We start from the raw sequence: 27,202 nt of genomic DNA on the forward strand, positions 1-27,202 counted from the left end.
CAGTCTTCCCAATTTCCCTCTTCATTTTTATTTCATTTCATCATGTTAATTTATTGGCTTATTTTGGCTCCTTCCAAATCAGACAGATCTCATAGCGCCCCCCTGTGGCGCCTTACAGGTGTGCAACTTGTCCCACCACGCAGCTGAGGGTGTGTCTGCTGTGGTCCAGAGGTGGTCGTCTGTGGGGTGAACCAGAACCTGAGCGAAGCAGCGCTATATCGTTTCAGTCACTATATCTCCACAAATACATATTTACATTGACAGATGACTTCATATATATGAGAGAGAGAGAGAGAGAGATATCAAGTATGGTGTCGAGTCCGTCTTCCATCAAGCCATAAAAACATCCTGCAGCTTATTCAATGTCACCGATCCCCCCCCCCCCGCGTCTTGAACTCACATCAATGTGTACGTACGATAAAGGCCCAAGACCACGAAGATAGTAAATGCATCATCACACACACGCACACACAATCATCACATTTGAAAATTAAATTAAATTGGTCGATGGGTTAATTATTAGTTGTTGGACCGGCGTTTATTTGAGTCAGAGACGCATAGAGGGGGCACCAGTGTGAGAAGTAATCTGGAGTGGAAAGCGAGACGCCGTTACACACAGCGCCGCACTTAATGCATGACATGGACCTCCGTCTGCATGGTCCGTGTCATTCATGAAAGGTGTGTTATGAAACAGAAACTGCATGAGAAAGTGAGGTATGAATCCTGGTGTCTCTCATCCCTAAACTAGCGAGCCCAAAAAGGACTCCCCAGTGGCCCAGAGATGCAGGACGTGGGCTGCCTTGGCACGTGAAACCATCAACAGAGAGCATGAGAACCGACAGTCATGCGAGACATCTTCCTCGGCTCCCTTTGAGCTCGCCAGATTGACACTGGGTTGACTTGTGAAGATGCGTCCCCTCCAGGTTTTCTCCCCACAGTGGGATCAAACCGTAGTCACGCGGCTCGACGCGCCCCGACTACTGTCAGAGCTCATCCTTCTCCATCTGCTGGAACGCCTCCAAGTCTTCCCGCCAATCAGCCAGCAGTTCGTCCACCGACTGGCTGCTCGAGTCTGTGTCGCCCTCAGGCTCCTCTCTGTCCTCAGAGTCTCTCTCCTCTTCGGGCCGAGCCAAATCGGCCCCGGTGGCTTCCTCTTCTGGTGGTCTAGCGTCCTCTGCGGGACTAGCTTCCTCTTCCGGTGATCTGACTTCCTCTGCAGGACTTGTGTCTTCCTCAACAGGACTGACTTCCTCCTGTGATGGAGTAACCTGCTCAGGAGCCAGTTCGTCTAGCTCCAACGTGCTCATTTGCGATTGGCCAATCGGCTCAAATGAGGTGGGAGTTGTTGCCTCAGTTAAGCAGGCTGTCTCTGCTTCTTGCACATCCGCACCTGAAAAAGAAAAGAGGAGCGTGACACACACACACACACACACACACACACACACGCACACAAACCTCTTGTCCTCCTCCTCAGTCGGTAATCTATACAACATGCCCCCTGGTAGCCATTCTCAGTCAAAAATAGAACCGTTTTCATTGTGAGGCTGTCATCTATAACAGCATGATGCTGATGGTGAGTCATGTTTCCCACAGGACAAAGCCTTTCTCGCATCGCTGCACTACCAAACTGAGAGTCGACTGTGAAAAGAAATCTGGCAACAAGTTAAACTGTGACTTTTGGAAAGATCTGGTTCGGAGCGTATCCGTTTCTAAAAATGGAGCCGCTTCTTTTGAGTGCAGATTGTGCATGTGATAAGGAGCGAGTCTGTGCTTTTTATTATACAGGCGTGGGAATACTGCAAGGATCACAGGTAATGACTTCAAGGCTTTAGAATTAGTGCAGGTAGGCACAAGGCATCTGGTCATTATTGTGTCCCGGTGGCTTTGTGGTTACAAAGACTTGCCATAAATACTAGGATTTGTAGGAAAGTGTCACTATAAAAAAAAAAAAACGCTGACCAAACACAAATTGTGACAACTTTTTCCAGATTCCATGTAAAAACCCCATGGCTGGGTCTGGGTTATACCCCGCCGCGCTGTCTAGCCTTCTCATGTGTAACTGTTGGTTTGCTCCAGTGAGGAAACGGACATAAAGAGCTGCCGTGTCCTCGGCTCTGAATGGGGAAAATCAGAAATGACAAGCCTGTGACTGCACTGAGCTTTCCTATCAAACACAAACAGAATCCTGTGGTTGGAGGGCAGAGTGAGAGGAAGGGATGGAGAGATGAACATACGACCACAAAAAGGAGGGAGAACAGAGAAAAGGGGGAGAAGGAAGGATGCAGAATGAGGATACCAGATGAGGAAAGAAGGGAAAGAATACTTACTGCCCCCAGTCAGGCTGCCAGGAAGAGGTTTACCTTTGAATATGGTGGCTGCTCATCCAGAGAGGAGAGGGTTGTGAAAAGAGAAAGAGAAACCAAGAAAGAGAGGAGAGGCACTGTTACAGTTCACCACAGGGAACAGAGGGATTTGGCAAATGAGGAAAAAGAGGAAAAGAATGAGGATGCAATATTGATAAGTGTGTAAAAAAAACAAAAAACTCCACCATCCATCGTTATAACCAGAGCTGGTGGGTGGCTCGGGAATGAGTCACGATCTCAGAGACTTCAAATAAAGCCCCAATCCCTACATCCTCATCTTTATTTCATGAAGCCAGACACATAATGAGGCTCAGTCAGTGGAGAGCGATAAGCGCATTGATGTGATCAATCTCATGGAGAGCGGTGCGTGGAACAAAAGAGACGGGTTCTAACATTTAAGGAGGCGTGTGAGGAAGCAATGTCGCACCTCGGTCCCTGGCTTTGTCGCTCAGCAGCACCTCCACCTCCCTGTACTCCTTCAGCGCCTCCAGCAGGATGTTGCCCTCCTTGTGGAAGAGGAAGAGGAGCGGCATGGTGATGTCATCCGTGCTGCGGCCGTCGCCCGCCATCTGGAACAGGGGAGCCGTGTCGCTGCTGCTGCCCTCGTTGTCGTCTGGAAGGAGAAATTAGTCATTTAAGTCCTTTAACGAGGAAAACGTTTGACATTTTTAAGATTTACCAACCAAATTTAAATTATTAGTTTAAAAAAAAAAAAAAATGATATGAGGTTGTAATGAACCTTTTAAGGGTTGCACAGGAAATTCACAATTGTCTAGAAAGGTCCAATATCAGATGTGGCTCACTGTTATTAAGCTTACTTGAGTTCTTCTGTGTTTTTAAGTTATTATTATCATGTAATGTGCAGGACCCTATTTCACCATCTGTCTCCAAGGTAATCAATTTATAGCGCCCTAATCCAGTCACCGAGCAGTCCTCTTCCGTCTCGTGTCGTTAGCTGCTCGCACTCACCGATGACGATGCCTCCGATGGCGCCAGCCTTCTGGATGTGTCGGGCCTTCTCTGCAAACATGCACTGGCCCCTCTGAAGCAGCGCGATGTGGCCCCGGATGTACTCGGCATTGGTGATCTCAGTGCAGCCGCTGTAGGGTTCAGCCACAGTCACGAAGCCGCGTACCTGCACACAGGCGCAAAAAAAAAAATTATATTATGGGATGCACAGTGGCCTGCAGGTGTGGACGTGTTCTCGTCTGCCGCTAAAAACCACACACTCATCTTTTCTTCGGTTTGAAATAGGAAAATATTCTGTGCCCTCTTAAAAAAAAAAAAAAAAACAGGGAAAAGTGAGAGGCTCTCTTAGAAAAAACAAAACAAAAAAAACAGGAGAGTTAAGTGCCCGTTTGAAAGCTACAAAACCCACTCACCCCTGTGGAACTTTTGGATAGGTCTATGCCAAACTGTCCTGGGCCGGCGGTCAGCACAACCCTGCCAAAGAACGGATGTGAGACGATCTGAATGGCTCTGGGAGGCAGCTGCTCTTTCTGCTGCTGGCTGGACAGCTCCATCATCTCCTGCATGAAACGCACGCCGTCCTCTGCCGCTATCGCGCTCACCGCCTGGGTGGGAGAGGAGGAGAGCGAGAGGGGTTTAAAAAAAGTCAGGATGATTTGTAGATTTCTGGACAAATACTATGTCCTCCATTAGATAATGGCACCAGTTGCAGAGCATGTTCTCTTTCTGTTCTGCATTTAAATAATAGTACAAATGCACAAGCATGTGTTAAAAAACATCATGAACTGGATCTTTACGTCTCATTTAAAAAAGGTAACTTTTCCCCATCAGCTCTAAAGTTATTTCTGTAGGTTTTTCAGGCGATCTTTCACAATATTTTCTGTGCTGAACTTCCCATCTACAAGTAAATAGAACAGCTAAGGAGTCTTATTCGACAAACAAACTTCATTATTCCAGCTCTGGATTCTGTGTTTCTTTTAACTCAGCCGCTAACAGAAAACATGCAGATGTTAACCCTTGTTGTTAAACAGTTCACCTGTGTGGCGTGCTGGACCAGCTGCACTCTGCCATCCTTCAGGTGGATGAGACTGACTCCCATTCTCCTCAGCAGCTCCAGATGTTCGGGGTTGTTTGCCATGAAGTCCTGCGCCCTCAGTGGAGGACGACCCATCCCGGGCTCCCTGGGCGGAGAGGAAGAGGTTCAAAACAGGGAACATTCAAAGCAGTTCGGAGAAACAGATATGTGCAGGCACATGCCGTGGTCACACCTGTATGTACACATACCGGAAAGGAGGGGGGCGGGGGCAGCTCTTGTCCACGGCGCTCCGGATCGGATCTCTCAGGTTACGGGGGAAGGCGGGGTCAGGAAACAGGAGGCGGGTGTTAGGGCAGGTCCAATCGAAGTTTGAGTCGTCCAGCTCCTCGGACTGAATTATCAGGAGCATGTCACTGTTAGGAACTGGAATGTTTACACGCTTTCGTGTCAGATGTTTATCACAACGGTGTCGATTACCGTTCTGTTTGAGCGGACGGATGACGCGTGAGGGGTCATGGAGAGGGACAGGGGCAGCAGGTGGGCCTCGGTTGTGAAGACGTAGTCCTCCACGTCAAACGGTAAGTCCACGGCGTCAGCGAACAGCAGGAAGAGGTATTTGAACATCTCGGCAAGGAAGAACGAGTCCATTCTGGCAGGAGAGACAGGTGGAAGATTATGGGACACGGGGCTTACGCTGCTGCTTTATTTATCAGATAATCATGAAGGGCATTGCAAAGCAGAGCCAGGGTTATCAGCTTATTGTGGACACTGTATATGTGTACACCGGATATGTGGTACATTCATATTATACAGTCTACATTGCGATGTGTATTTGACTTTTCTTAATCGATGTATCAAGCCATTCATTTTATTGTGATTATGGCATCACTTAATGTATTCTGATGACGTTTTTTTTTTTAAAAACGCATTTTTTTCACCACCAAAGTCAGAAATATCTTTTTTTTTATATTCTTGATCCTAAATTAGTTGAACCCGTCCTGCTTTTTTAGTACACAGCTTTTTCACAACTCAATGAGTGATCCTTGCAAAGACTTTCTTTATCTCAAGCGCGTAATTAAATAATAATGCTTATAATCTTCATTTATATCCTTACCTGTCCTCGTGGCTCCCGGTGCGTACGTCCTTCATGGCAGCGAAGCCGCAGGGAACACGAGCAAAGCGGTTGAGGTTGTCCAGGATGGTGCGACCGGCCTCCAGGTAGTACGGGTCCCCTGTGGCCTGGGAGGACAAGAGGACCGGAGCGTGATCGTAACAGAGGACAGGACATGGACCCGGGAGGACGACTCCAGTGGCATCAAACGAGACAAAGATGTCGTTTATCGTATTGTTTTCCTTTATACATTTTCTACAGGACACCAGAATGCCAAAAGGCAGAGTACCTAACAATTTTTTTTTAATTTAACAACAAAATCTGCTGCGTGGAAATTAGCATTCACCTCTGTCCTGTGGCGGCGGAAAGGGAACGTCTGCATTATGTCAAGCGCCCTTGATAAATTACCTTGTAAAGGAAATAGGTGCTCTCTGCAAACTCAGGCCTCAGGGGGTGTTGGGCCCAGTGTACCCTGAAATCAGTCGTAAAGGCCTGGGGAGAGACGGAGAAGGACGAAGGGGGTCAGCGTACACATCCAGCGCTTTGTAATTAGAACAGAGAGACGGAGCCAAACTGCGGCCGTGTCGTGTGAAACGAGAGCTCGTTCACTTTCAAACAGTTACGGTTGGCAACACGAGTCATATGGGGTTACCGGACTCCATTGTAAAAGACCACGAATCCCTTCATTGTGAGGCAGTTAAATCCTAAGAGGGTATTTAAAGTTGGATACACAGAGAGACAGATTACCTCTGGGAGGAAGTTGTGTTTCTTTGTAACTTGATACAACATCTCGTGAGTCTCGATGGCAGGCCGGATATCTCCCTTCAACACCTAAGACACGCACAGTATGGACGGCGTTACTGTAACAAGCACGAGGCATTATGGGAGGAGTAAAACCTTTAATTCACGCGATCTAATCTGACCTGCAGTCCGGGGAAGAAGGCCAGCAGGGAGTCCATCCAGGTGCGAGCGGGAAGCAGAGGTTTGTGGATGTGGACGTCCAGCAGCAGTGGAGGCTGGCTTATGTACTTCATTATAGATGCATAGTGCTAAATGGGACATGCAAAAGGGGAAGGAGGATAATATTAACAGTCGTGTGGTGCTCGGTGATGTATACACAACTAGACAGATGGGAGCCGGAGGACTGAAAACAGGATTTGTGTGCTGGAGAACTAAACAGAATCCTGAAGTGCACAACCATAAAAATATAATGGTGCTTGGTTAAAGACACCACAGTGAGAAAACACTATTATGCAGACAGAGAGGCATCACATTGCTCTGTGTGTCTACTCACAATATTGAACCGCTCCAAAAACAGGTCATCTCCCAAGAGGATGTAAGCCTTTAGCAGGTATTCATAGTACGAGTCAATTCCCGCTCCTACTCCGCTGTCTGGGGTGACACAATCAACAACACACTTTTATAAGACAACAAAAAAAAAAAAAATCAGATGATGTCCCATGTTTACCCATCAACCCTCTGGGACAGCAAATCCTCTCTCGGCCAGACAGACCCGTATACTTCATATTCACTTCAGTCTCCTTCCCCCTCCTCCACTTCCACTTCTCAACACTTCCATCCACCCTCCGTCAGGTCATAACCCCTCTCTGTGCCCCTCCCCCGTCTCTCACCCCTGCGGACCCACTCTCCAGAGTGGATGTTGATGGTGGTTCCCACCAGATTGCTGTTTCTCTGTCTCTTCTCCCACAGAAAGTCCAGAGCTCTCCGGGCGTGGATCTGTGAAGAAAGGTGCATTATTGATTTGAAAAAATATAAAAATTTAAATGTTGACAAATCAATCTGCAGAAGCTGTCAACTGTGAGAGATTACAGTGATAGACGGTGTGCTTGATCAGCAGTTTACTGCTGCCAGGACGTGAACCAGTGCAAAGAAAGGCTCTAATATCGTCGCACAGGGCAAAATATCAAACTCTGAAATATTTAATTGTACCACTGCAGCTACAGGGTCCCTACCCTCATTTGTTTGTATACACTTCATATCATAGACAACATTCAGATTCATCTATTTTCGAGAGATGCACATTGATCTACGGGCATCAAGAGAGAAGGAGATCTCACTGAAGACATGACAGAGAGAGAAAACCTGCATAAACAGAAGGAATGCGAGCTACTCGTGAGGTGTGGCTGTTCAGCGCTGACGCTTATCTGTGGAAATAGCCGATGGCTTTCTTACTATTTAACAGGTGAGACCCGGAAGTTTTGTTTATGAAAACAGTTTTGCTGATAAATAATTAATGGTGGTTGTAAACTTTAAGTCAAAAGAGGAATTATTCCTCAAAAACATTTTGTTGTTGTTGGATGGATAAAATATATATTGCTTCACCGTTTATAATACTTTATGGGACAACAGCGTCAATCTGTTTACACTGTTGACTTATAACTCCATGACTGTAGATTTTTACAATGTTTCCTCCAGTTAGAATCTTTTTTTTTTTTTTAATGATAATTTTTTTCTCATCTGCCTAAAAAAAAAAAAAGGTTCCACTAAATCATAAATCACAAACATATTAATGTAGACAAAGGAGGATCTTATCATCGGATACCTCAAACACCGGATCTCCAGTGAAGCGACTTAAGGCAGCAAACTCCAGGATCATGGTTCCCGCACACGCAGTGCAGGTGTCTGTTTCTGTGCCTGTTCTCGACTCAGGACCCCTGACGCCAAACTTCAGGTTCACCTGTCAAGTACAAAAGAATAGGAAGAGAAAAAAAACATTACACACAATCTGTTAGTCACAGTTATTTTTGAAAGAGAAAACTAGTCAGACACGGAAATATGTGCTTTCAAAAGCTGCGACAGCTGCGAGCAGAGCAGCCAAGCGGAAAATGGAAATATGTAGAGCTTACAAGTGTCAATGTGACATACTGCAACCCTTGACGTGTGCGAATGAGTTCAAACATATTCATTTTTTGTAGTGCATGATCAAATAGGTTTGACATAGATTTTTTTTAAACATGATGTTATTTAAAAGGAAGGTTTTTACATTCCTCCCCTACGTACAGTACAGATTTCGATCGAATTAAATAGATGCATCACTAATTCCTCTCAGCTCGAGGAGTTGATATTCTTTTCCAATCCCGGTCCAGATAGTCTTCATGAAAAAATACTCAGCGAAACGTAATTTCTTTGCAGTTCAACATGAAGAGCTTTTTATTTTTTTCATCACATATTCAAAAAATAAATCTTGAAAATTGGATAATATGGGACTTCTGTGCCGATGACAAAACAGGTGTGTTAGATGTTTTTGTTGAACATCCCCACCTTGCAAAGACTGCAGTGTATGGAGGTTAGTGTCTGGTGGTAAGGAGCAGAATGTGTGTGCCGTTGTCTCACCCTGGGATAAGGAAGGCCACTACTGGTGTTGAAGGCTGGCAGCAGTCGGAAGCCCAGTTCTTTGGCCATATGCAGGAGCTCATCCTGGTACCACTGCATGTGTTGACCTCCATCCTTCAGCATCACAGCCATGGAGTGCCCTCCCAACAGACCTCTACACACACACACACACACACACACACACACACACACACACACACACACACACACACACACACACACGTTTAGAATTAAGCACGGCAGCATCCAGTGATTTCTGATCACTAGTGTGTTTTTTGACAGCTGTTCCATTTGCTGCCAGTCAGAGGGTGCACTTAATATTAACCACTTAATGTATTAACCATTAATATGTGTTGATTGTCTAATCTGATCTCACCCAAGGACTCGTATGTTGGTTTCGAAGACCGATACCACAATGTCGTTGTCCAGCCTCACATCTGACAGCACTCTTCTCACTGCAGCCTCAAACTCCGTCGTCTTGTTTAAAAGCTGCCAATGAGAAATAATACATGACTATTAATAAATCTCGCTTAATTATGGGTCATTTTGTATCATAAAGGTGGACTGATAGACTCAGGACGACTGACCTCAGAAATATTAAATAAAAGACTTTAGATTTAGAAAAATTGGCATTTCACTATATATTCTTTCAAGCAGTACAGAAAATAAAATACAATGTCATCAAAACCTCTACATTGTGCTGTCCTATTCATTTCTATTTAACTAAATTCAATCTATTTGTATAGCCCAAAATACAAATTGGCCTCAGAGGGCTTTACAATCTGTATACCAGATAAAAACTGTATAGCAGCGAAAAACCTCCGGGAAAGCAATAGAAGTGCAATAGATGTCATGTTTACAGAATTAACAACATAATATAATTACAACACAGCACCAATAATAGCAAAATAATAATGGAACAAGTATGACCACTGATAATAACAGCAGCTGCAGATATAATAGAATAATAATAATAATAATAATAATAATACTAAATACAGCCTCACAATAACAACCAAACCAATACCTACCACCAGAGTATCCAGTGTGTCTATCAGTGTCAAAGAGAACCTAACAGAGAGAGAGAGAGAAACCTTTTTTAAGCAATAATAATTACTGATTTATTTCATGGAAACATTATTCAACATAATGGTTATTCAGCAATGTGTACAACTTGTCTCCACCATTCCACCTCTAGCAAGTGTTTAACCAGGTGTGGTAATATGTGTGTGTGTGGAGAGGATCAACGTCATCATAGCTCCAAGGGACAAAAGTCAGTGTGTTACTCACTTTCCCAGCGCGTCGTCTACGTCGCCTCGGCTGGGTTCAAGCCCGCGAACTCTTCCTCTGCATGTTAGTGGCATCAGCTCATCTGCTGGGTATGCATGGTCCTGGGAAACACACACACAGTTTAAACACCATACATGGGCCTTCTTTTATTTCCCTTAGGGGGCCAGCTCAGTCTGATTAGACCTCGGTCATCTTAAAATGCACTTATATACAACATTAAACAAGTTGCAATAAAACCAGTTGCTGCAAAGATGCAGCAAAAAGACAAACACTCAAAATTCTTATTTTTAGGAAGGGATCCAGTTCCAATAGATAACTTACCATATAATTCTGATATGCATGGTCAAACATCTCCACCACTTGGTTCCTTTGTTGAGGGAGGGAAAAAAAACAGACAAAAGTCAGCATGTGGAACAGGTTTTTGGGGGATTCTCACTCCGAGGAAGCTGTGTGTTTTTGCCAACTCACCTCAATCTGTGTCTCTCCTCCCGTGACATGGCCTGTCCTAGGCTGCATAGTGCCCCGAGCAGCATCAGTAAGAACAGTGCAGCCGGCATTGTGGTGGTGGTGGTGGTCAAGATTGCAGCAATATACCTAAAAGTACAGTTTGGCTCGCCTCTTGGTCAGTCCCAGAGCAAATACCTAGTCATTACCAACGCCTAGCCCTAACCAAATAGCTCAAACTAACAACAACACCCAACATACACAAACCTACACCACCCCATTAATGTTATACCTCTGAGATCATGTTAAAGCACTTTTAATCATCATGTAATCATACTCGTTTGTTGCCACTTACACGCCATCTGTTTCTCAGCTAACACCAAAAACAAGACTACAAGACTACACAACCGACTGTGTGCAATGTGCGCCTTCATGTGTGCACCCAAGACGCAACACTGCAATCAAGTAGTTCCCAGGAATGTTGTTGTTTCAAGTAAAGAGAAATCGACGTGGAACTTATAGATATATTGGTTATAGTGCGCAGTTGGTTAGTCACACCTGTGTATTTGCCTAAACGGTGACCCGGACACACTGTACCGCAGGTGTGACACGTTGACATGCAAACACGATAACGTTATATCCTGCGAGCTAGCGGTTAATGATGCAAATCACAATAAAACGGATGTTTCTAGCTGTGGTCTTCACGCAACAGCGATCCAAGAAACGTCTTTTTTAGTTCAATCACGACACATTATGATAGTTAAGACTCACTGTAAACCGAAGCAAGACACGTAGAATGAACAATCCGAGTCTTATGTTAAACTCCACAAATCGGCCCCTTACTCCAAACAACGTGCAGCCAAATAAACCGCAAGTCAAACCAACAGCTCTGGGGAAACTCCTGTTAACACCACGGTCCGTTATACCTCTGGCGAGCCAACTGTAGACCTAGGAGTAGTATAGGAGTTAATTATGTTCTCCTTTTGACATTTCTCTCGTCAGCCACTCAAGACGAGCTGCCGACCACTTATCAGGGTTTATTTAACCGGTGAGCCAGCTGGGCTAACTAGCCGAGCAGGAGACACCAAACGGACGGATCAATAGTACAAAAAAAATCGACAAAAACCCGCGTCCATTGTTGAGCAGCAGACCTGACCGAGAGATCTTCTCCGTCCTTCGGGATATAAAGTGGACAATTTGGTAGTAAACGGCTGTTTCGCCAAGCTAGCCTGCCTTAAAAAAAAAACGGATGTCGTTGCAATGAGAACGTCAACAACATCCGCTTCCTGGTATATGAAGCTTTTGAGCCCTGAGTTCAGCTTGCCAGGCAGTATTTTCTCGAAGGCCAAAAGAGGCAAGGCGCCTCTCTTTTGCTGTGATATACATATATACCTCTAGACATGTGCATAACCCAATAATTACGTGTATATTACCTTATGCTAAGGTTAGCTAGCAGTTTAATAGCGTTTGAATTGGTTAAACAAGTAGTTATAGTTACCTGAAAGTCTAGACTGGGGAAATAAAAACGTCTGGTTCAACCGCGCAGACTGTACTTATGTGTGTTGCCTTTCAGAGCTGATGAAAGCTCTGAAAAAATGAACTTCAGCTCCGATCTCGCACACTCAAATGCTTACAGTTGAAGGCCTGTGATAGTGAAATTAATTATTGAATCAAAATACCGCTTAGTGTATAATTGGTTCTAGTCATGGTAATTATTTACGTAAATTCACACACTTATTTAATGCAAGGCATTTACCATTAGTAACTGGTTTGACAACGCGCACACGCCCTCTGCACACAACTATGCAATCATCAGCTGTTTGGGTATCACCCTGGATGTGTTATGTAGTGTTACGGGAAACAATTTTAGGATATCCGAACAGCAGTTAAAGGCAGCGCTAATGTTTTGTAAATGAAGGAACAACTACATGCACACCTCAAAACAACGTTTCAAAACGACTGACAACACAAGTGTCTGCGTTTAAAGGTCAGCTGTTTAGGGTGCGTGTATGAATCCAAACGGAAAAAAGTCCATGTCTATCTCGCAGTATTTTCGTGTTTTTCACTCATTAACTACATTTCCCATCAAGCTTTGCGGCGTCACGTGATAGCTTCATGTGACAAGTAACCTAAGACTGTATTTAAGAGGGCATCAACAGTAGATCGCTCCTCTTCCCTCAAAACTAAAATTGATGTCCTTGACGCGCAGAAGGAAAACACACAACGTTACAGGTGAGTAGCCTGACATTTGAGGTTAATCAGTTTTACACATATTTAAATGCCTCTTCATGAATAGATTCATGTACGCTTAATATACAGTATGTCTTAATCACTTACACACCGTGTGTCCTTTGGTTGCATGTTGCTGTATTTCTGTAAATCTGACGTTTCATAACAAGATGTGACGTCAAACGTTAACACTGGGCGAACAGCTTTCTTGTTTTTTGTAACGTTGAAGTAACGGCAGCTCATCCATTTCCTCTTGTGCCTCATTATTATACCAAATTCTGTCTTTGTTTCTTTCTTCCCACCTATTGACATGTCTGTTTGTTTACTGCATTGTCAGGGAGCAAAATCAGTCATGGGTCCTTCTACTGAAAAAAAGCTGACAGGCCTAGTTGCAGCCACATTTACTCCATTCACCCCACAAGGGTAAGTAGCCTTCAGGAACCACTTATTGTTTTTCCAGTCCAGCACTGAGTGACGTGTGCTGTTGGTGAGAAAGTTTTGGAAGTTAAAATTGAGGGATGAATGTGTGGATGTATTTGAATCTCCTGTAGATCTGCTGCAATGTTGCATGTTTGGTGTTCTTCTGCAAAATGTGGACGCTGACATTTTCCACATTTTCCCAAAACAGTGAAGTCAACCTTGCAGAGATTGGACCTTATGTTGACTACTTGACAGAGAGGCAAGGCGTTAAAAGCATATTTGGTAAGTTTAAAGGTGGATTCTTCCTTTTTGATATTTGTCATTTTCCGTTTTCCAATATGAATCAACCCCAACATTGCATGTCTTGTTGCTTTGTAGATATGCCAATCTGTTTGTCCTCAGTTAACCCTCAGTTCTGGTCCAAAAGGAGCTGCGTTGGAATGTTGTCAGGTAGTGCTCTGGAAAACCAAACATTAGTCCGTTAGTGATTAGTTTGGTGTTGTGTATACTCTGACAGCAACTCTATATTAAACTGAAATGATCTGTTAAGTCATTTCACAAATCTTTCAAAAACTAATAAAATAACTCTTCTGCAGGCTGAAGGCTTTAGTTTCTTTACTGTGTGACGTTAAAAGGCAATTCTATCACCTGTAACTATGTATAGTAGAACAGTCGTTATTTCAACAATAATTCTCATTTCCTTTTTAATATGACGTGTTAAATACCAGACAACGTATTGCTTCATAGGCTGTGATTTATGAAAACTATTTCATCATCAGCTTCCATCTCCTTTCCTTAAAAGAGCATCCCCCTTGTGTTGTGCAATTGTTCTTACATTAATTCAACTGCCTAATATTTTATTAGAATTATATCATTTTAAAAGCAATGATCCTAATTACATCACAGCACAATCTGAATTAAAGGGGCCTCGTGGAGTTGTGTTTAGATGTTACTCACAAAAGAACTCGGTGTATCCTCAATGCCCGAACAAACAAGTCGGATGAATAATCTTTCTTTTAAAGTATTTGCAAAGCCTATTCAAAACAAAAAAAGTTGAGGAGAAAGGACAAAACTGGCATGAGACCTTGACATTTACACTTTTGATTTAGTCAATGTGTTGCCCTCCAGTTCACCCAACAAAACAGAAAAAATATACTTTTGTTGCGCGCCATCTGTTCCATCATAACCGCTGTCCCTGGAACAGAAACGCAGAGAGAAGTTAGGTGAAGGTGACTATATCAAATCTGCCCTTCGCTCTGCTTTGATCAAAGACTACACTTTCTTTCAGTGAATGGGACCACCGGAGAGAGTATGTCTCTCACTGTTGCGGAGAGGAAGATTCTGGCTGAGGACTGGTGTCAGAAAGCCAAGGGCAAGTAAGTGCTCCAATCAGGACTTCTATCTGGAGAGTTGCCCGTTTGCTCAGTCTAATGCAACATGAAATCAACACCTTGTGAAGTTTCTTGTATGCGCTTGTCTCGACAGGCTAGATCAGGTCATTGTGCATGTCGGCTGCCTGAGCCTTAAAGACGCCAAAGAACTGGTGAGCCTCTTCCTTCTTGTCTCCTTTTAGTGACGTGAACATTAAATAAAACGCATGGCACACAAAGGGACCAGATGATGTGTTTCATAAAGAAAGATTACCCGTCATTGACCAAACTGACTGCACTGAATCTGGCTTATTTTAGGGAAAAGTTTTAAATGAGTCCTAAATTATCTCTTTTTTTTCAGAGGTATTGTTCAGTCCTGGGGGTTTCCATGATGAAGTGTTTTAATATATTTTTATGGTGGATGCAATTCCACTCAGCCGGCCTCGTCTGCTCAGTTAGGTCGGCAATGTCCCGCATTTTTAGTCCATTTGTAGTGATAGTCCATCGGCTTTACACTTTTTTTGCATAAAAAAACCCAGCCGTTTTTAACATTTTCAGTTTTTTCTGCTAAGCAAACAGACTGTGAGCTGAAGATTGATATTTAATACGCAGGTATGAGAGAGGTATCAATCTTCTCGTCTGCCAGAAAGTGATCCATTCCTTTTTAAACCAGTTGCAGAATTCCGAATTCTTTGGGTACATGACCCGAGCTGCTTTAAATATTTTTTTGGGTTGGAAACTAAACCACAGATCAAAACACTAGAGTGCTATAAACAAACTACAAATGTAATACAAACCATAGCAGGAGCTAGTTATGGCCTTAGTAGTTGTTGCTCGTCCTCACACCGTTCACGTCCCCTCCAGGCGGGACATGCAGCTCAGATCGGGGCAGATGCGATTGCAGTCATGGCCCCGTTCTTCTTCAAGCCTAGAACTGCAGGTATGTGCTGGTCTTGATGAGTAAAAGATGTATTTCCACAATTTTCAAATGCAAGTTTACACACACACACACACACACACACACACACACACACACACACACACACACACACACCCACGTTTCATTTACATGTCAATACTGCTCTTGTTGCACGCGTTCACACTCTGTCCACATTTCTGTCCCTGTCGTTCCGCTTCAGACGCGTTGAGGTCGTTCCTCCAGGAAGTGGCTTCGGCTGCCCCAACTCTGCCTTTCTATTACTATCATATTCCAGCTGTCACCGGTGTTAATGGTACGTGCTAATGGTGATTTGATTTTTTTTTTTTTGCAGTTGCATCTAGAAATGGAGAGACTCTGCGTCCCCAACATGATGCATGTCTGACATGTCTATAACTGATGCTGTGCTGAATGTGAGAGGATGTTTCTTCTTTCCTTCTCCTCAGTGCCAGTGAGAGATGTGTTGGAGGGCATTGAAGAGCTCATTCCCTCCTTCAGAGGTGTGAAGTTCAGTGGGAGTGACCTGATGGACTTCGGCCAGTGCGTCAGCGACAGTCCGCCTCACTGGTCCTTCCTCTACGGCATGGACGAGGTCGGCTCTTCCTCCATCTTTCCTCTCATCTGCAGCTGCTTATCTTGCCAGATGTTTTCCGGCTCTGACCTCCACTTTCTTTCTTTTCACAGCAACTGCTTGCAGCTCTGGCTATGGGGGCCGATGGAGCAGTTGGGAGGTCCGTATGTGTTCCTGCACAGAGCGTCATCTCCTCTCGTACTCTCTGCTTCAGTTTTTTACATGCATTTCTTTTATCTGCCTGCAGCACTTATAACTATGCAGGATGTCATTTCAACAAGCTCATATCAGCATTTAAGGAGGGCCATGTCGTCCAAGCCAGGAAGATACAGGTACGTCCATCTCGCTGTGGTTGCTCCTCCCAACTTCACTCTGATATTTGTTTCTTACATTCATTTAGTTTGCTGACATCTTTGTCTAATTTCCATGTGCAGTTCAAGATGCAAGAGCTCCTCAGTTACGCCATGAAACTTGGTGAGCGACACTTGTGCCATGATGTTTTTTATATATATATCATATTATTAGATTATTGAACGCTCGTGCTATAGAAGTCTTTCTCCACCTTTTTTGAGACGTCCGTATTGTCCTTGCAGGCTTCGACGTGGGCGTGAACAAGCAGCTGATGAACGAGTTGTCCGGCCTGAGCCTCGGGCCCCCTCGACTCCCTGTGATGCCGTGTCCTTTATCTCACGCGCTGCTCATCGTGAAGAAATATTACCACGTTTTTACTGACTGCTGATGTGTTTCTAACTGGGTTGTTAGAATCCCTCATTGATTTAGCACAGCACATTTACGCCTTGAATCAAACCTGACTGTTACGTGAGATGTTTTTCCACCAGTTAGTCCTTCCCCTTGAGGGGAAAAAAAAAATCAAATATGTATTTTAATCTCAGTGTTTCTATGATTTCTTGAATGTAAAAATGAACAAACCCAGGGAAATGTGGCACTTTTGTTTTTGCTACAAAATGGGAAGTTTCATGTCATTTCAAAATGAACACAGTGAACCACCTCGAAAAATGTCACCACTTTACTTTCATTGTTTTTGTGTTTCGGGTTCGTAGAATGTTTTCCCACCAGTGAAATTAAGGGTATTATTTTTCTACTTTGAAAAAGCACAGTTATGGAAAAACAGCGACATTAAGTTGTCTCCGTCAGAGGCACGATAACAGAAAAAGGAGTGTTGAAATGAACATCTCTGTTATTAGAAGGAAGCATAAAACACAGTCAGCCTCTGTTTTGAGTTAGAATTCATACTGTTGTCATGAAATACATACTTTTTAAATGACGTATTAAAGGGAAATATACTGTTTAATGATTTATCCTTGCTTTGTAATGTAACAATGTATCACTAATGAATGCGTTATGCTAGATGTATTCATGTCTGTCTTTTCTTCCCGATAAATTAAATGTCACAGGCCAGATTATCTCTGAGGCGAGCACGAACAAGCGCTGCTTTGTGTCTGCGAGGTGCCAGAGAGCGTCTCGTGGTCGTGGTGTCGAATCAGCTGGAAATTCTACACTGTCTCTGACTTTTTTAAACATGTTTATCCTGCTCCTCTAGCTCTGTATTCACTAACATTTATTTGAAATACCTAATAGTTTGAAACTCTGTTGGTCCTGAAATTGCTGCAATTGCCTGTAGTTTTTTTATATCGGCTGAAAATTAAATTGTAAATCTGTTGTGGAGTTGTTTTTGCTACCTGCATTTGGTTGCTTAGGAGTTTTCAAGAAACCTCTGGGGAATAGTAATATCCTGTTTGCACTTCTCAGACGACATGACTTTACAGATTGCCATCAAATTCTGCCTATTGTCGACAAACCTCCTCAGTGGAAGGATTCCCCCGCACCAGTAGTTAACTTTAAACCTGGATACAACTGTGGTTTGAAAAACCATTCATTCTAGATAAGTCCTCTCCATACCTGAATATCACTGCGCTTGTTTCAAATGAACCTGTAATTACACGGCTTGGCTGTTTTAATCCATGTGGTTGCATTAAATGCATCTGCTTCTCTACTCCCCACAAAAAGGCAGTGAGTTTACAGAAACGGTGTGTAAACTGATGTGAGAAAGAAAAGCCCCACACATGGCCTCAGTGAGAAGCTGTGCCACCCACTGAGACAGACAGAAGCAGCACTTACATCACCTGCAGCTGTGTGGAACTGTCTCGCCTCCAAAATGAAGGGTATTTTACTATCTTTATTTGGGGGAGTTTTTCCTGATCCGATGTGAGGTCCCGGGACAGGGATGTCTTATGTGTACAGATTGTAAAGCGTTCCGACATGATACAGGATGCCACTTTGATGATCCCCATGAGGACACTGGGCTGTTGGAGCAGACAAAATAATCATCTGATATGCAACTGATAACTCTTGTGTTGCTGAGAAAGAAATGCAGAGCCAAAACACTGAAACTTTAAACTGGATGACAGTGTTAAGGGCATGTTTATGAGCAGCAACAGGTGAAGCATCATCCCACCATTGAGTGTCTTACTGTAAGGTGCCCAACCAAGAGTGGGCGCCTTACAACAGTGTTGTTGAACCAGAGGGTAAAGTAGTGAGATGGGGCTTCCCCCGTCGAACTTGTCATAAAGCTTTTTCAATATATACTTGTTCGCCATGGATCCTTCTTGTTTCACTCGATGCCTCGGTTTCACATCATTCTGTTGTCCTTGAATATTCTGCTCCCCTCCTCAGCTCCCTTTAAACACACTTCCTACATGTCTCATATCCTGAAAGTCCACTTCTTCCCTTAGAAGAAGGATCAAATCACAGAAGTATCATTTTTTTAAAGATTTACAAACAAGAAAGGCTGGGTTTTCTATTAAATATATCCACACAGGATCCACACTTCTGAAACTTCCATCTTGTTCCTCTCAGCTCGTGCCATGTCTCGCCTCCATGAACCGTCAGACAGGCAGCAGAGATGCTGTGTGGCAGATGCCGGTGGGACCCTTGGTTGGGGGCTGGAGTGTCAGGGCTGGAGTCTGTCCCAGCGACTCCCTGTGGACCCGCCACCTGACTCCCCCACAATGGAAAAGACTGAGAGGTTGTGGAAGGTCTGGAGAAGTCTTTCTCTCTCTCGTTATCTCACACCAGTCTGCCCATAGCTTGGAGGAGACTCTCCCTACCATTACAAAGTGTCTCACAGCTTGGTTGTGAGTGCAGTCTCCGTATCAGATTTGTGATCCTGCTGGCCGTTGTACCAAGAGTTCAAATGATTTGCTGCACATCTTCTGTGTGGAGCTGCTTGCTCCATCTGACTTGTCCAAATCAGCTGTTTTCACATAGTTTTGTCAGGGTATTATGGGAAAAGTCAATCCTGAGCAATGCCTTGAACTTGCCTTTTTAAGAGACGACATAATGCAGGCATTTGAATGAAATAGGTTCAATACCATAAAAGGGGGGAAAACGTTACTTTCTTCGTGTTGTAGTGAAGGCTTGTCTCAAAAGTGACCAATGCTGCCCTCAGCTGTATATACAACTGCTAGATAAATGGGCTCAGTCTGAGCTTTGGCTCCTCCATTGCGTAAAGGATCCGATGAGTAAGAGTTATATCATTCTGTGAAATAAGCAGACGGGAAATGGAAAGGTGACTTATGTAATGATTCAAGTCAAGCAGTGTGTCCTGTTTTGTGGAGATGGCATCATTTACTAGCCAGACCGCATTCAATAGCTGATTACGTCATCATCTCAGCCTGACTGTGGCCTTCTTGAAAAGAAAGAAAAAGGGGAGAAATAATTGGCTTTAATCTTGTCCTTTTCATACTTTCTTTCCCCCGGGATGCCTCTCAGGGCAGCCCACTGCTCCTTAATGCTGGATGGGTCAAATGCAGAGAATACATTTCATGTATGTATGTAAAAGTATGTACTATGACAAATAGATGAATCTAATCTAATCTAAAAAAAAAACTGAAAGGGCACAATTTCTGTAAAATATTCACATACAAATATTTACATATCAGCAGACATAATGAACCCAAAAATAATCTGCAAACAGCACTGCATTTAAACACATAAATCATTAGTAGAGTAACAAATTGGTCAATCAATATGTTCATTTTTTTCTTAAAATAATACAATAGTAAATAGTTATTTTTTAAATCTTAACATATGAGACATATAGAATATGTGTATTTCTTAAACTCATAAAAGCCGAATTATTGATAATTATTACAAATTAATAATGCTGATTTAACCGTGAAAATTAATTATTGACCATGAAAAATAATCTCAGTCCATTCAATATATTTTTCCCTGGTGCTTTCAGTCGCACCTCTTGGTCTTCCTCAGAGGATGGACATATGAGCGAAGATGTGGTCACGTGTCTACTACTGAAAAGTGTAGTGCGTGGACAAGAGCTACGTATTTATTTAATGACAATTGCATTGTACACAATATGACGATAATATAAATACAGTAGGACATTAAATAAATTAAATAAAGTACGAATAGCCACTATAAACACAAACAGACGTCCAATCGCCGAGGAGAACCGTTTAAGTAAACGTGAGACGGAACGAACATTCTGCTGACATTTGGCTCCGCATTACGAGACTACGGAAGCATTTAGCAGTGACACACAAAGCTCTTGCGTTTCCGGCCAGCTCAGCGCGTCAGCCCTGCGGTGTTGTCAGTTTACAGCCCGTCAGACACTGGTTCCAGTTACCTGTAACGTTCAACTGGGCCGCGGAGAAACACGTCGCGGAGAGAGATGGTGCTGCTGACGATGATCGCTCGGCTGGCTGACGGTCTGCCGTTAGCCGCCTCAATGCAGGAGGACGAGCAGGTTAAAATATCAGCTTTTTTTCCTGTGTTGCGAGCTGTCTGTTTGCTGTTGTCGGTGCAGCCTGTGAACGCCTCTTAAACTGATCAAATGCTACACTGACACGTTAGCTAACGTAGCTGCTGGAGGCCCGTCTACACGTACACAGCCTTTTTATTTACGTAGGGCAGCTGACTCTCCGTGTTTGAACCCGGGCCTTTTATTCAGCAGCTTTTTATAGTCATTACGTTGCATAACTTCACCTGTAAGTTTCGTGAGGCTTTAAATTGTCCAGTTCAGGTCTTCAAAATCTGCTTTCTACAGTCATACACATATATATGTTGTACCAAAAGCAAAGAGGGTTTGCCAAAACATGCTTTTTAATCAGTTTTGATTGAATAATGAAGTTGTAACACCTGGTTAAAGGCACAGTTGAGCATCTTTTCTAGTAGAATGTTTCAGATTGCAGGCCAATTGAATACATATTTAAAATTTTAGCTGATCATACATATTTGCATTTATGTATGTTGCACCCATAAGAAACCAGAAACGGTTCAAATGATTGTGTTTGACATACAGTAAAAACAGTGTTGCCATTACAAGATATGTCCACCAGAGGGCGTTATTGTGTTTTTTTAAACTGTAGGAGATGTCTTGTTTGCCATTTTGAAACACCAATTTTAAGGAAATTCTTATCAGAAGTGTTTTTTTTTGTTTTTTTTTAAAGAATACCGGCTGAAGCGCTTTTGAATGTTAGAATGTCTTTGTGACCAAGTGGTTCAGATGCAACGTCCCTTGTTCTATTGCATCAAGTCATGAACCAACCAAAAAATAATTCCGCCTCAAAACTCCAAAAAGACACAAACATAAACTTAACATATGAGAAATGTAAAAAAAAAAAAAAAATGGACGGCATTGTGACATGTTAAGTTGTTGCATTATGTTTGAGCATGACCTACCAGGAGTCTAACATCTTTCCCTTCCACTCTCTTGTTTGCTCTCATAAAGGGAAGTGAAAAGGTTTGTTGTGTCTCTGCTCTGTGCTTCAACATCATACGTGTATATCTGACGCTACAGTGTTGTTGTAAATAATCTGTCATTTGCTAGAGTCAACCACAGTCAGGAAATGAATTTCATCCACCATTCAAATGCTGGTCATACTTTACCACAAACAGCTGGGGTGGCTTTTTGTTCTTAAAAAACACACCAAACATTGCCTCACCAGTCTCAGTTGAAGCATCACTCTGCTGAGCCTGTCTGTAGTGCTTTGTGCCCACTATTCATTTCAAGCGCACTTTACAGGGCAAGAAATGCACTGGAGGGAAATAGTGTGAAATCTGGACTGTGGGGCGGTTTCTATTTTTGTCTGTCTTGTTAAGCACTTTAAGCAAAATAAGAAATCACACTCATATTATTGTCTTTTCTGGTGCTACAATAGTGACATTTGCTTGTGAGCGCCACCTGCAAACATAGCATACAAAAGTATATTTCTTGCCCCGAGTAAACACCATATTTTTTTGTTATGAGTTGTGAGTGAGTCGGTTTGTTACTGATCTGCTTTTTTCACCCGTCTGTTCAGTTGGGTCGGGACCTCCAGCAGTATCAGAGTCAAGCTAAGCAGCTCTTCAGGAAACTTAATGATCAGAGTCCCACACGCTGCACTTTAGAGGCTGGCTCCATGTCATTTCAGTGAGTATGAAGAAGAACATGAATACAGTGAAAAAAACATTATTTTCTAACATAAGATAGTAGCATAGAACACAAATACATATAGCATGCTTAGATGTATTTATGTAATCTCTTCCACATTTTTATTTTCTCCTTGCAGCTATTTCATAGAGAAGGGAGTGTGCTACCTTGTGCTGTGTGAAGCCAGTTTTGCTAAGAAGCTGGCCTTCGCTTACCTCGAAGACCTGCAGGCAGAGTTTCATGAGCAGCACGGAAAGAAGGTCCCCACTGTTTCCCGGCCCTACTCCTTCATTGAGTTTGGTAAGAGAGAACCAGGAGCAACTGATGTGCTGCTTCTCTGGGGCCGAAAAGTTCAAACGCTTATGTTGCATGATATGTGTAGTTGCGATGACTCATTACATGATGGAGGGGAATACACAAATCTCTCCAGATGCCCTTCTCTCTTCACTTCAATGCTCCAACCTCAGATTTAAAATCTGTGTCTGGCCTACTCCAAATTCTTAGTGAGGTCTGTATCGATGTGGTAGATCGGGGCATCACAGGAAAAAGAAAAAAAGAAGAAACCATTTTATTGGTTTATATTGTTTTTTGCTGTGGCCAACAACTCACTTTCCGGCCACTGCATCACTTCCTCTTAGTATTTATTTATTCGCTCTCGATCGCGCACATTTTGCATTTTATAACTTTTTACTGACTCAGTTCTGCATCACCTGCTGTGAAAAACAATCAATTGGAGCGAACTCAAATGCCGCTCCTCTAGTTTATTATTGCACTGAGAGGGGGGATGCAAAGAGAAGATCATCCCCCACAGCTGTCCCATTAACATCTTATTATCATTTTGTCCCTCCTCAGACACCTACATCCAAAAAACCAAGAAGTCGTACATTGACAGCCGAGCGAGAAGGAATCTGGGCAGCATCAACACAGAGCTCCAGGACGTCCAGAGGATCATGGTGGCGAACATAGAGGAGGTGCTGCAGAGAGGAGAGGCTCTCTCTGGTAAGTCGTGTCCTCCTCCCACTAGAATGATAAACCTGAGGAGTAACGCTCCTCATATTCACGCTGTGATCCTCATCTGTGTCTCTCTCGCCTCCTTTTTATCCCCTCTCCTTGTTTGTTTGGATCTCCCCCCCCACCTCCCCTCCTCCCGTCTCTGCAGCGCTGGACTCCAAGGCCAGCAACTTGTCCAGCCTGTCGAAGAAGTACAGGAGCGACGCCAAGTATCTGAACACCCGCTCCACCTATGCCAAGCTGGCAGCCGGCGGGGTGTTTTTCATCATGCTCATTGTCTATGTACGCTTCTGGTGGCTCTGAGAGGAAGAGAGAAAAGAGAGAGAGAGAGAGAGAGGTATTGAAGTGGAAAATGAGCTGCACAGAGTCTGCAGACAGTAAACAAAACAGGATGCCTGCTCTTAAGACTTCGCAGACATACCACCGCCCATTTTGTTCTCACCTGTCCCATGGATGTGTGATCTGAATATAAATGATTACATAATATTATTAACAACTATTCCGCAGTGCACTAGTAGTTTCCCTGGACATAAGTGGAAATGAGTGGATGTGTCTGTGTGGGCTGATTGCTCTGTTTTTTTTTAAATTTTTTTTTTAGGTGATTTGGTTTTGAAGTGTGGAAAGAAAATGAAGAGAAAAACAAGTTTTCTGTTTTTGCTGGTTTCCAAAGCTGTACTGTCACGGGACTGATTTCATCTTGCATACTCTCTAATAATACAGAAAAGCAAAATCAAAAACATAACTATTTATCCTGAGCACATCATATGGGTGTCTGCATTCATTCATATTATAAACACAGTAGTGATGGCTTGGTGGTATCCTGAGATTCTTTTTTTTAAATATATTGTATGAAAGCCTTGCAAAATGCTTATACACCTCTCTCAAATTTAGTAGATTTCTTCCACCTTTTTAAGGGACTGTACAAAAACTATGAGGGGGGTCAGAAAAGGGGGCGGATGATGTATATGTTTTTTCTTCTTATTGCCGAAAGAAGTTGTCTGACTTTTTTCGGTGGGGCAGGAGAGGGTCATTTGAAGGTGCTAAATTCAGAGCATTAATGTTGCACAATGACGTAATGGCGTCCAGAGCAGAGAATGAAGTCGCGCTCCCTCTTTGTTGTAATGCCAGCTTCTCTGTGCTTTGTTTACGTAGCCAGTCTGGCCCCACGTGCATGTTAGTGCATGTGAGTCCCTGTGCGTTTTTAATTGAGCACCTTTTTTAATTTTAGATTCCAGCTCTCAAATCAAAAAGTAACACACATGGTTGTCGGCTATAAAGGTGCCCTTTATCAACAACAACACAACAATAGGCCCTTTCTTACAGCAGCCATTTTGACATGAAAATACTTGACTGAATGAATCAATAACAGGGCCATAATTAATGTTATTAATTACCCTTGTGTTTACCCTGCTATGACAAATGATAAATGCCTATCCTGTCAATTGTATTTTATATTTTTCCCATCACACTAATAGGATACATTATGAGAATCAGAATATGGATATGTGTGTGTGTGTGTGTGTGTACACAATTAATGCTGATTAAATTATCTTGTTACCTCCTTCACTTTCGCCTTCATCACAACAAAGCGTATTGTGCCATATCAAGTTGGCCAATATTATTATTATTATATAAGTTTAGCCTACTAGTTAGTATGTCTTTATTCTAAAATAGAGGGTGGCTGGAAAATTCATAGGGGAGGGCCCAGAGAAAATATTAATGATGATGGAGGAAGCCCCCCTCTCCTTCAATAAGCTTCATACAGTCCCTAACCCGACCTCAGCAGAGTGTATCCCGACTCCTTTTGCCCTCTCTTGCACCGTACCGTGACTGTGTGGACCAGCACCTTTCTGTAAGCAGGCATACCAACATAAGATGTCTGGTTGGGTCCTTTTTTTCATTTTGTACAAAGCGTCCACGTGTAGACTCGATTTAAAAGTGAATTCAGGAAAGGACACCTCCTTTTCTGTTCTGTCTGCTATCTATGAATAAAATCATTTGCACAAAACATGCTTACTCTCAGATGTTCTTTATCTGGGAATGTAAATGTTTGGGTTATAAAGTTATGAGGAGATTCTCACTGTTGATTAAGTCATCTATGTATGCACAATACACACACAAGACGGCAAATTGCCACCTGTTTAAATTATTATCTGAGGCTATAAATGCAAATGTTTTCTAAGACAGGAACTCACAACAGCAGTTACAATTTGACATACTTTGTCATTTAACCTTTGAGAGGTTTTCCTATGACCGGCTGAATAATCTACAGCAGTGGTTCTCAAATGAGGGTACGCAAGATAAAAAAAATTAAAAAAGTATTTAAAATTGTCAAAAACCTTTTAAAAATAGTAATTTAATAAATATTCAATAAAATATAAGTAAGTTCATAAACTGAATTGTATATATTCTATATTAAATCAGACCCTGATGGCACAGTGCTGTGTATTACATATTTTTGATGTTTAGGAGGTACTCGGCTGAGAACACATTTCGCAGGGGGTACATCACTGAAAAAAGGTTGAGAACCACTGATATACAGTATGCAAAACACTTCCAGTAAAACAACTCTTTTTATATAAAACATCAACAAAAAAATGCGTGGTCAACCACGTCTTCTGAGAAGGATTCTCAGTGACTCAGAGGGCTCCTCCAGGTATTTTCCGAAAATATTTTCACTTCACCCTCATGCTATTTCATGGTGTTTGCCAGCAGAAACACAATCTGATGATACCTCTCTTGACCAGCAGGAAGAGTCCTTTCCCCACTGTTGCACGGATGCAGTTGAAAAAAAAAAGAGGTTAAAAATCTCCTTGACTTGCAACTTCTGCTGCTGACAGTGGCCTTCTGCTATAGCCGAGCTCCAAATCATAGGTTTTAAAAGGACGGAAAAATATAGGCTGCAGCTTCTGGGATGGAAGAAAAGAAAGAAAAAAAACTGTAGCAGATGCAGGTTTTGTAGCGCATAACAGTCGATGAAACAAATACTATTGTGAGCTGACAGAGCAGCCGGCTGACTCTTCAACCTGAGGTAGAACAGGAAGCTTCAGAGGAGAAATGAGAAGCGGCAGCGGGTAGCGTGCCAAAAACACACCACAGGGCACAGGCTAACCTTTTCACCTCTCAAGGGAAGTAAGTATTTGTGAGTTTGGCCTCAGTTGCGATCACTGTCTTTCTTTGTGATCTTGTTCCAGGAAAACATCTTTTTTGCAAACCGTACTTTTGATTGACTGCCTCTGTCGGAGATGACTACTTATGTGTGATTGTGTCTCTGAATACTACACCGTGCTCACATGTATTTGTCACCACTTGCCCAGCCATTCTCTCCACGTTTAAACCTGTTCGCCTTTAAGCCGGACTTTCCAGACACTTCTATTTCATTCATTATATTTCAGTATATCAGTCAAAAGCTAATTTTTGTAATAGATTTTCAAGATACGCATTTGAAATCAACAACAACTCATGACAAAAATAAGAAAAAGAGGAAAACAAAGGATGGATTTCTTGTTATCGGCAATGTCCTACATGGTTGAACTTGATAAGTGTTTCTTCCTCACTAATTTTCTAGTTTCTTCAAATAGCAAGATTTTAATTTTTGTCACGCCAAAAACAAGGAAGTAATAATAAACTTGAGCAACAGAGTAAA

General features: G+C 42.8%; 3 protein-coding genes across 3 annotated transcripts; 2 read left to right on the forward strand and 1 right to left on the reverse strand.

Moving 5' to 3' along the window:
- Positions 1 to 39: 39 nt before the first annotated feature.
- edem3 (ER degradation enhancer, mannosidase alpha-like 3) lies at positions 40 to 10,696 on the reverse strand. The gene is made up of 21 exons (XM_079221229.1): positions 10,592 to 10,696; positions 10,445 to 10,490; positions 10,124 to 10,224; positions 9,865 to 9,904; positions 9,210 to 9,322; positions 8,834 to 8,987; positions 8,043 to 8,177; positions 7,111 to 7,216; positions 6,774 to 6,871; positions 6,403 to 6,528; positions 6,227 to 6,310; positions 5,888 to 5,971; positions 5,483 to 5,607; positions 4,846 to 5,017; positions 4,617 to 4,759; positions 4,369 to 4,513; positions 3,746 to 3,937; positions 3,333 to 3,498; positions 2,791 to 2,976; positions 2,328 to 2,375; positions 40 to 1,390 (listed from the first exon to the last, which is right to left on the reverse strand). Exons 1-21 carry the CDS (start codon positions 10,678 to 10,680, stop codon positions 984 to 986), a joined length of 2,760 nt encoding a protein of 919 aa, XP_079077355.1. The 5' UTR covers positions 10,681 to 10,696; the 3' UTR covers positions 40 to 983.
- Positions 10,697 to 12,706: 2,010 nt separating this feature from the next.
- On the forward strand, positions 12,707 to 17,774 carry npl (N-acetylneuraminate pyruvate lyase (dihydrodipicolinate synthase)). The gene is made up of 12 exons (XM_079221234.1): positions 12,707 to 12,799; positions 13,134 to 13,219; positions 13,425 to 13,498; positions 14,505 to 14,592; positions 14,702 to 14,759; positions 15,451 to 15,526; positions 15,726 to 15,818; positions 15,970 to 16,115; positions 16,208 to 16,254; positions 16,342 to 16,426; positions 16,529 to 16,568; positions 16,688 to 17,774. The coding sequence occupies exons 2-12, from the start codon at positions 13,149 to 13,151 to the stop codon at positions 16,831 to 16,833; spliced, it is 924 nt and encodes a 307-aa protein (XP_079077360.1). The 5' UTR covers positions 12,707 to 12,799; positions 13,134 to 13,148; the 3' UTR covers positions 16,834 to 17,774.
- A 2,981-nt stretch (positions 17,775 to 20,755) lies between these two features.
- Positions 20,756 to 25,554, forward strand: sec22bb (SEC22 homolog B, vesicle trafficking protein b). Its single transcript, XM_079221237.1, has 5 exons — positions 20,756 to 20,880; positions 22,436 to 22,545; positions 22,685 to 22,845; positions 23,398 to 23,544; positions 23,705 to 25,554. The coding sequence occupies exons 1-5, from the start codon at positions 20,806 to 20,808 to the stop codon at positions 23,857 to 23,859; spliced, it is 648 nt and encodes a 215-aa protein (XP_079077363.1). The 5' UTR covers positions 20,756 to 20,805; the 3' UTR covers positions 23,860 to 25,554.
- The last annotated feature ends 1,648 nt before the right edge of the window (positions 25,555 to 27,202 follow it).

Source organism: Taurulus bubalis, assembly GCF_910589615.1.
Source record: "Taurulus bubalis genome assembly, chromosome: 7".
NCBI classification, from domain to species: Eukaryota; Metazoa; Chordata; class Actinopteri; order Perciformes; family Cottidae; genus Taurulus; species Taurulus bubalis.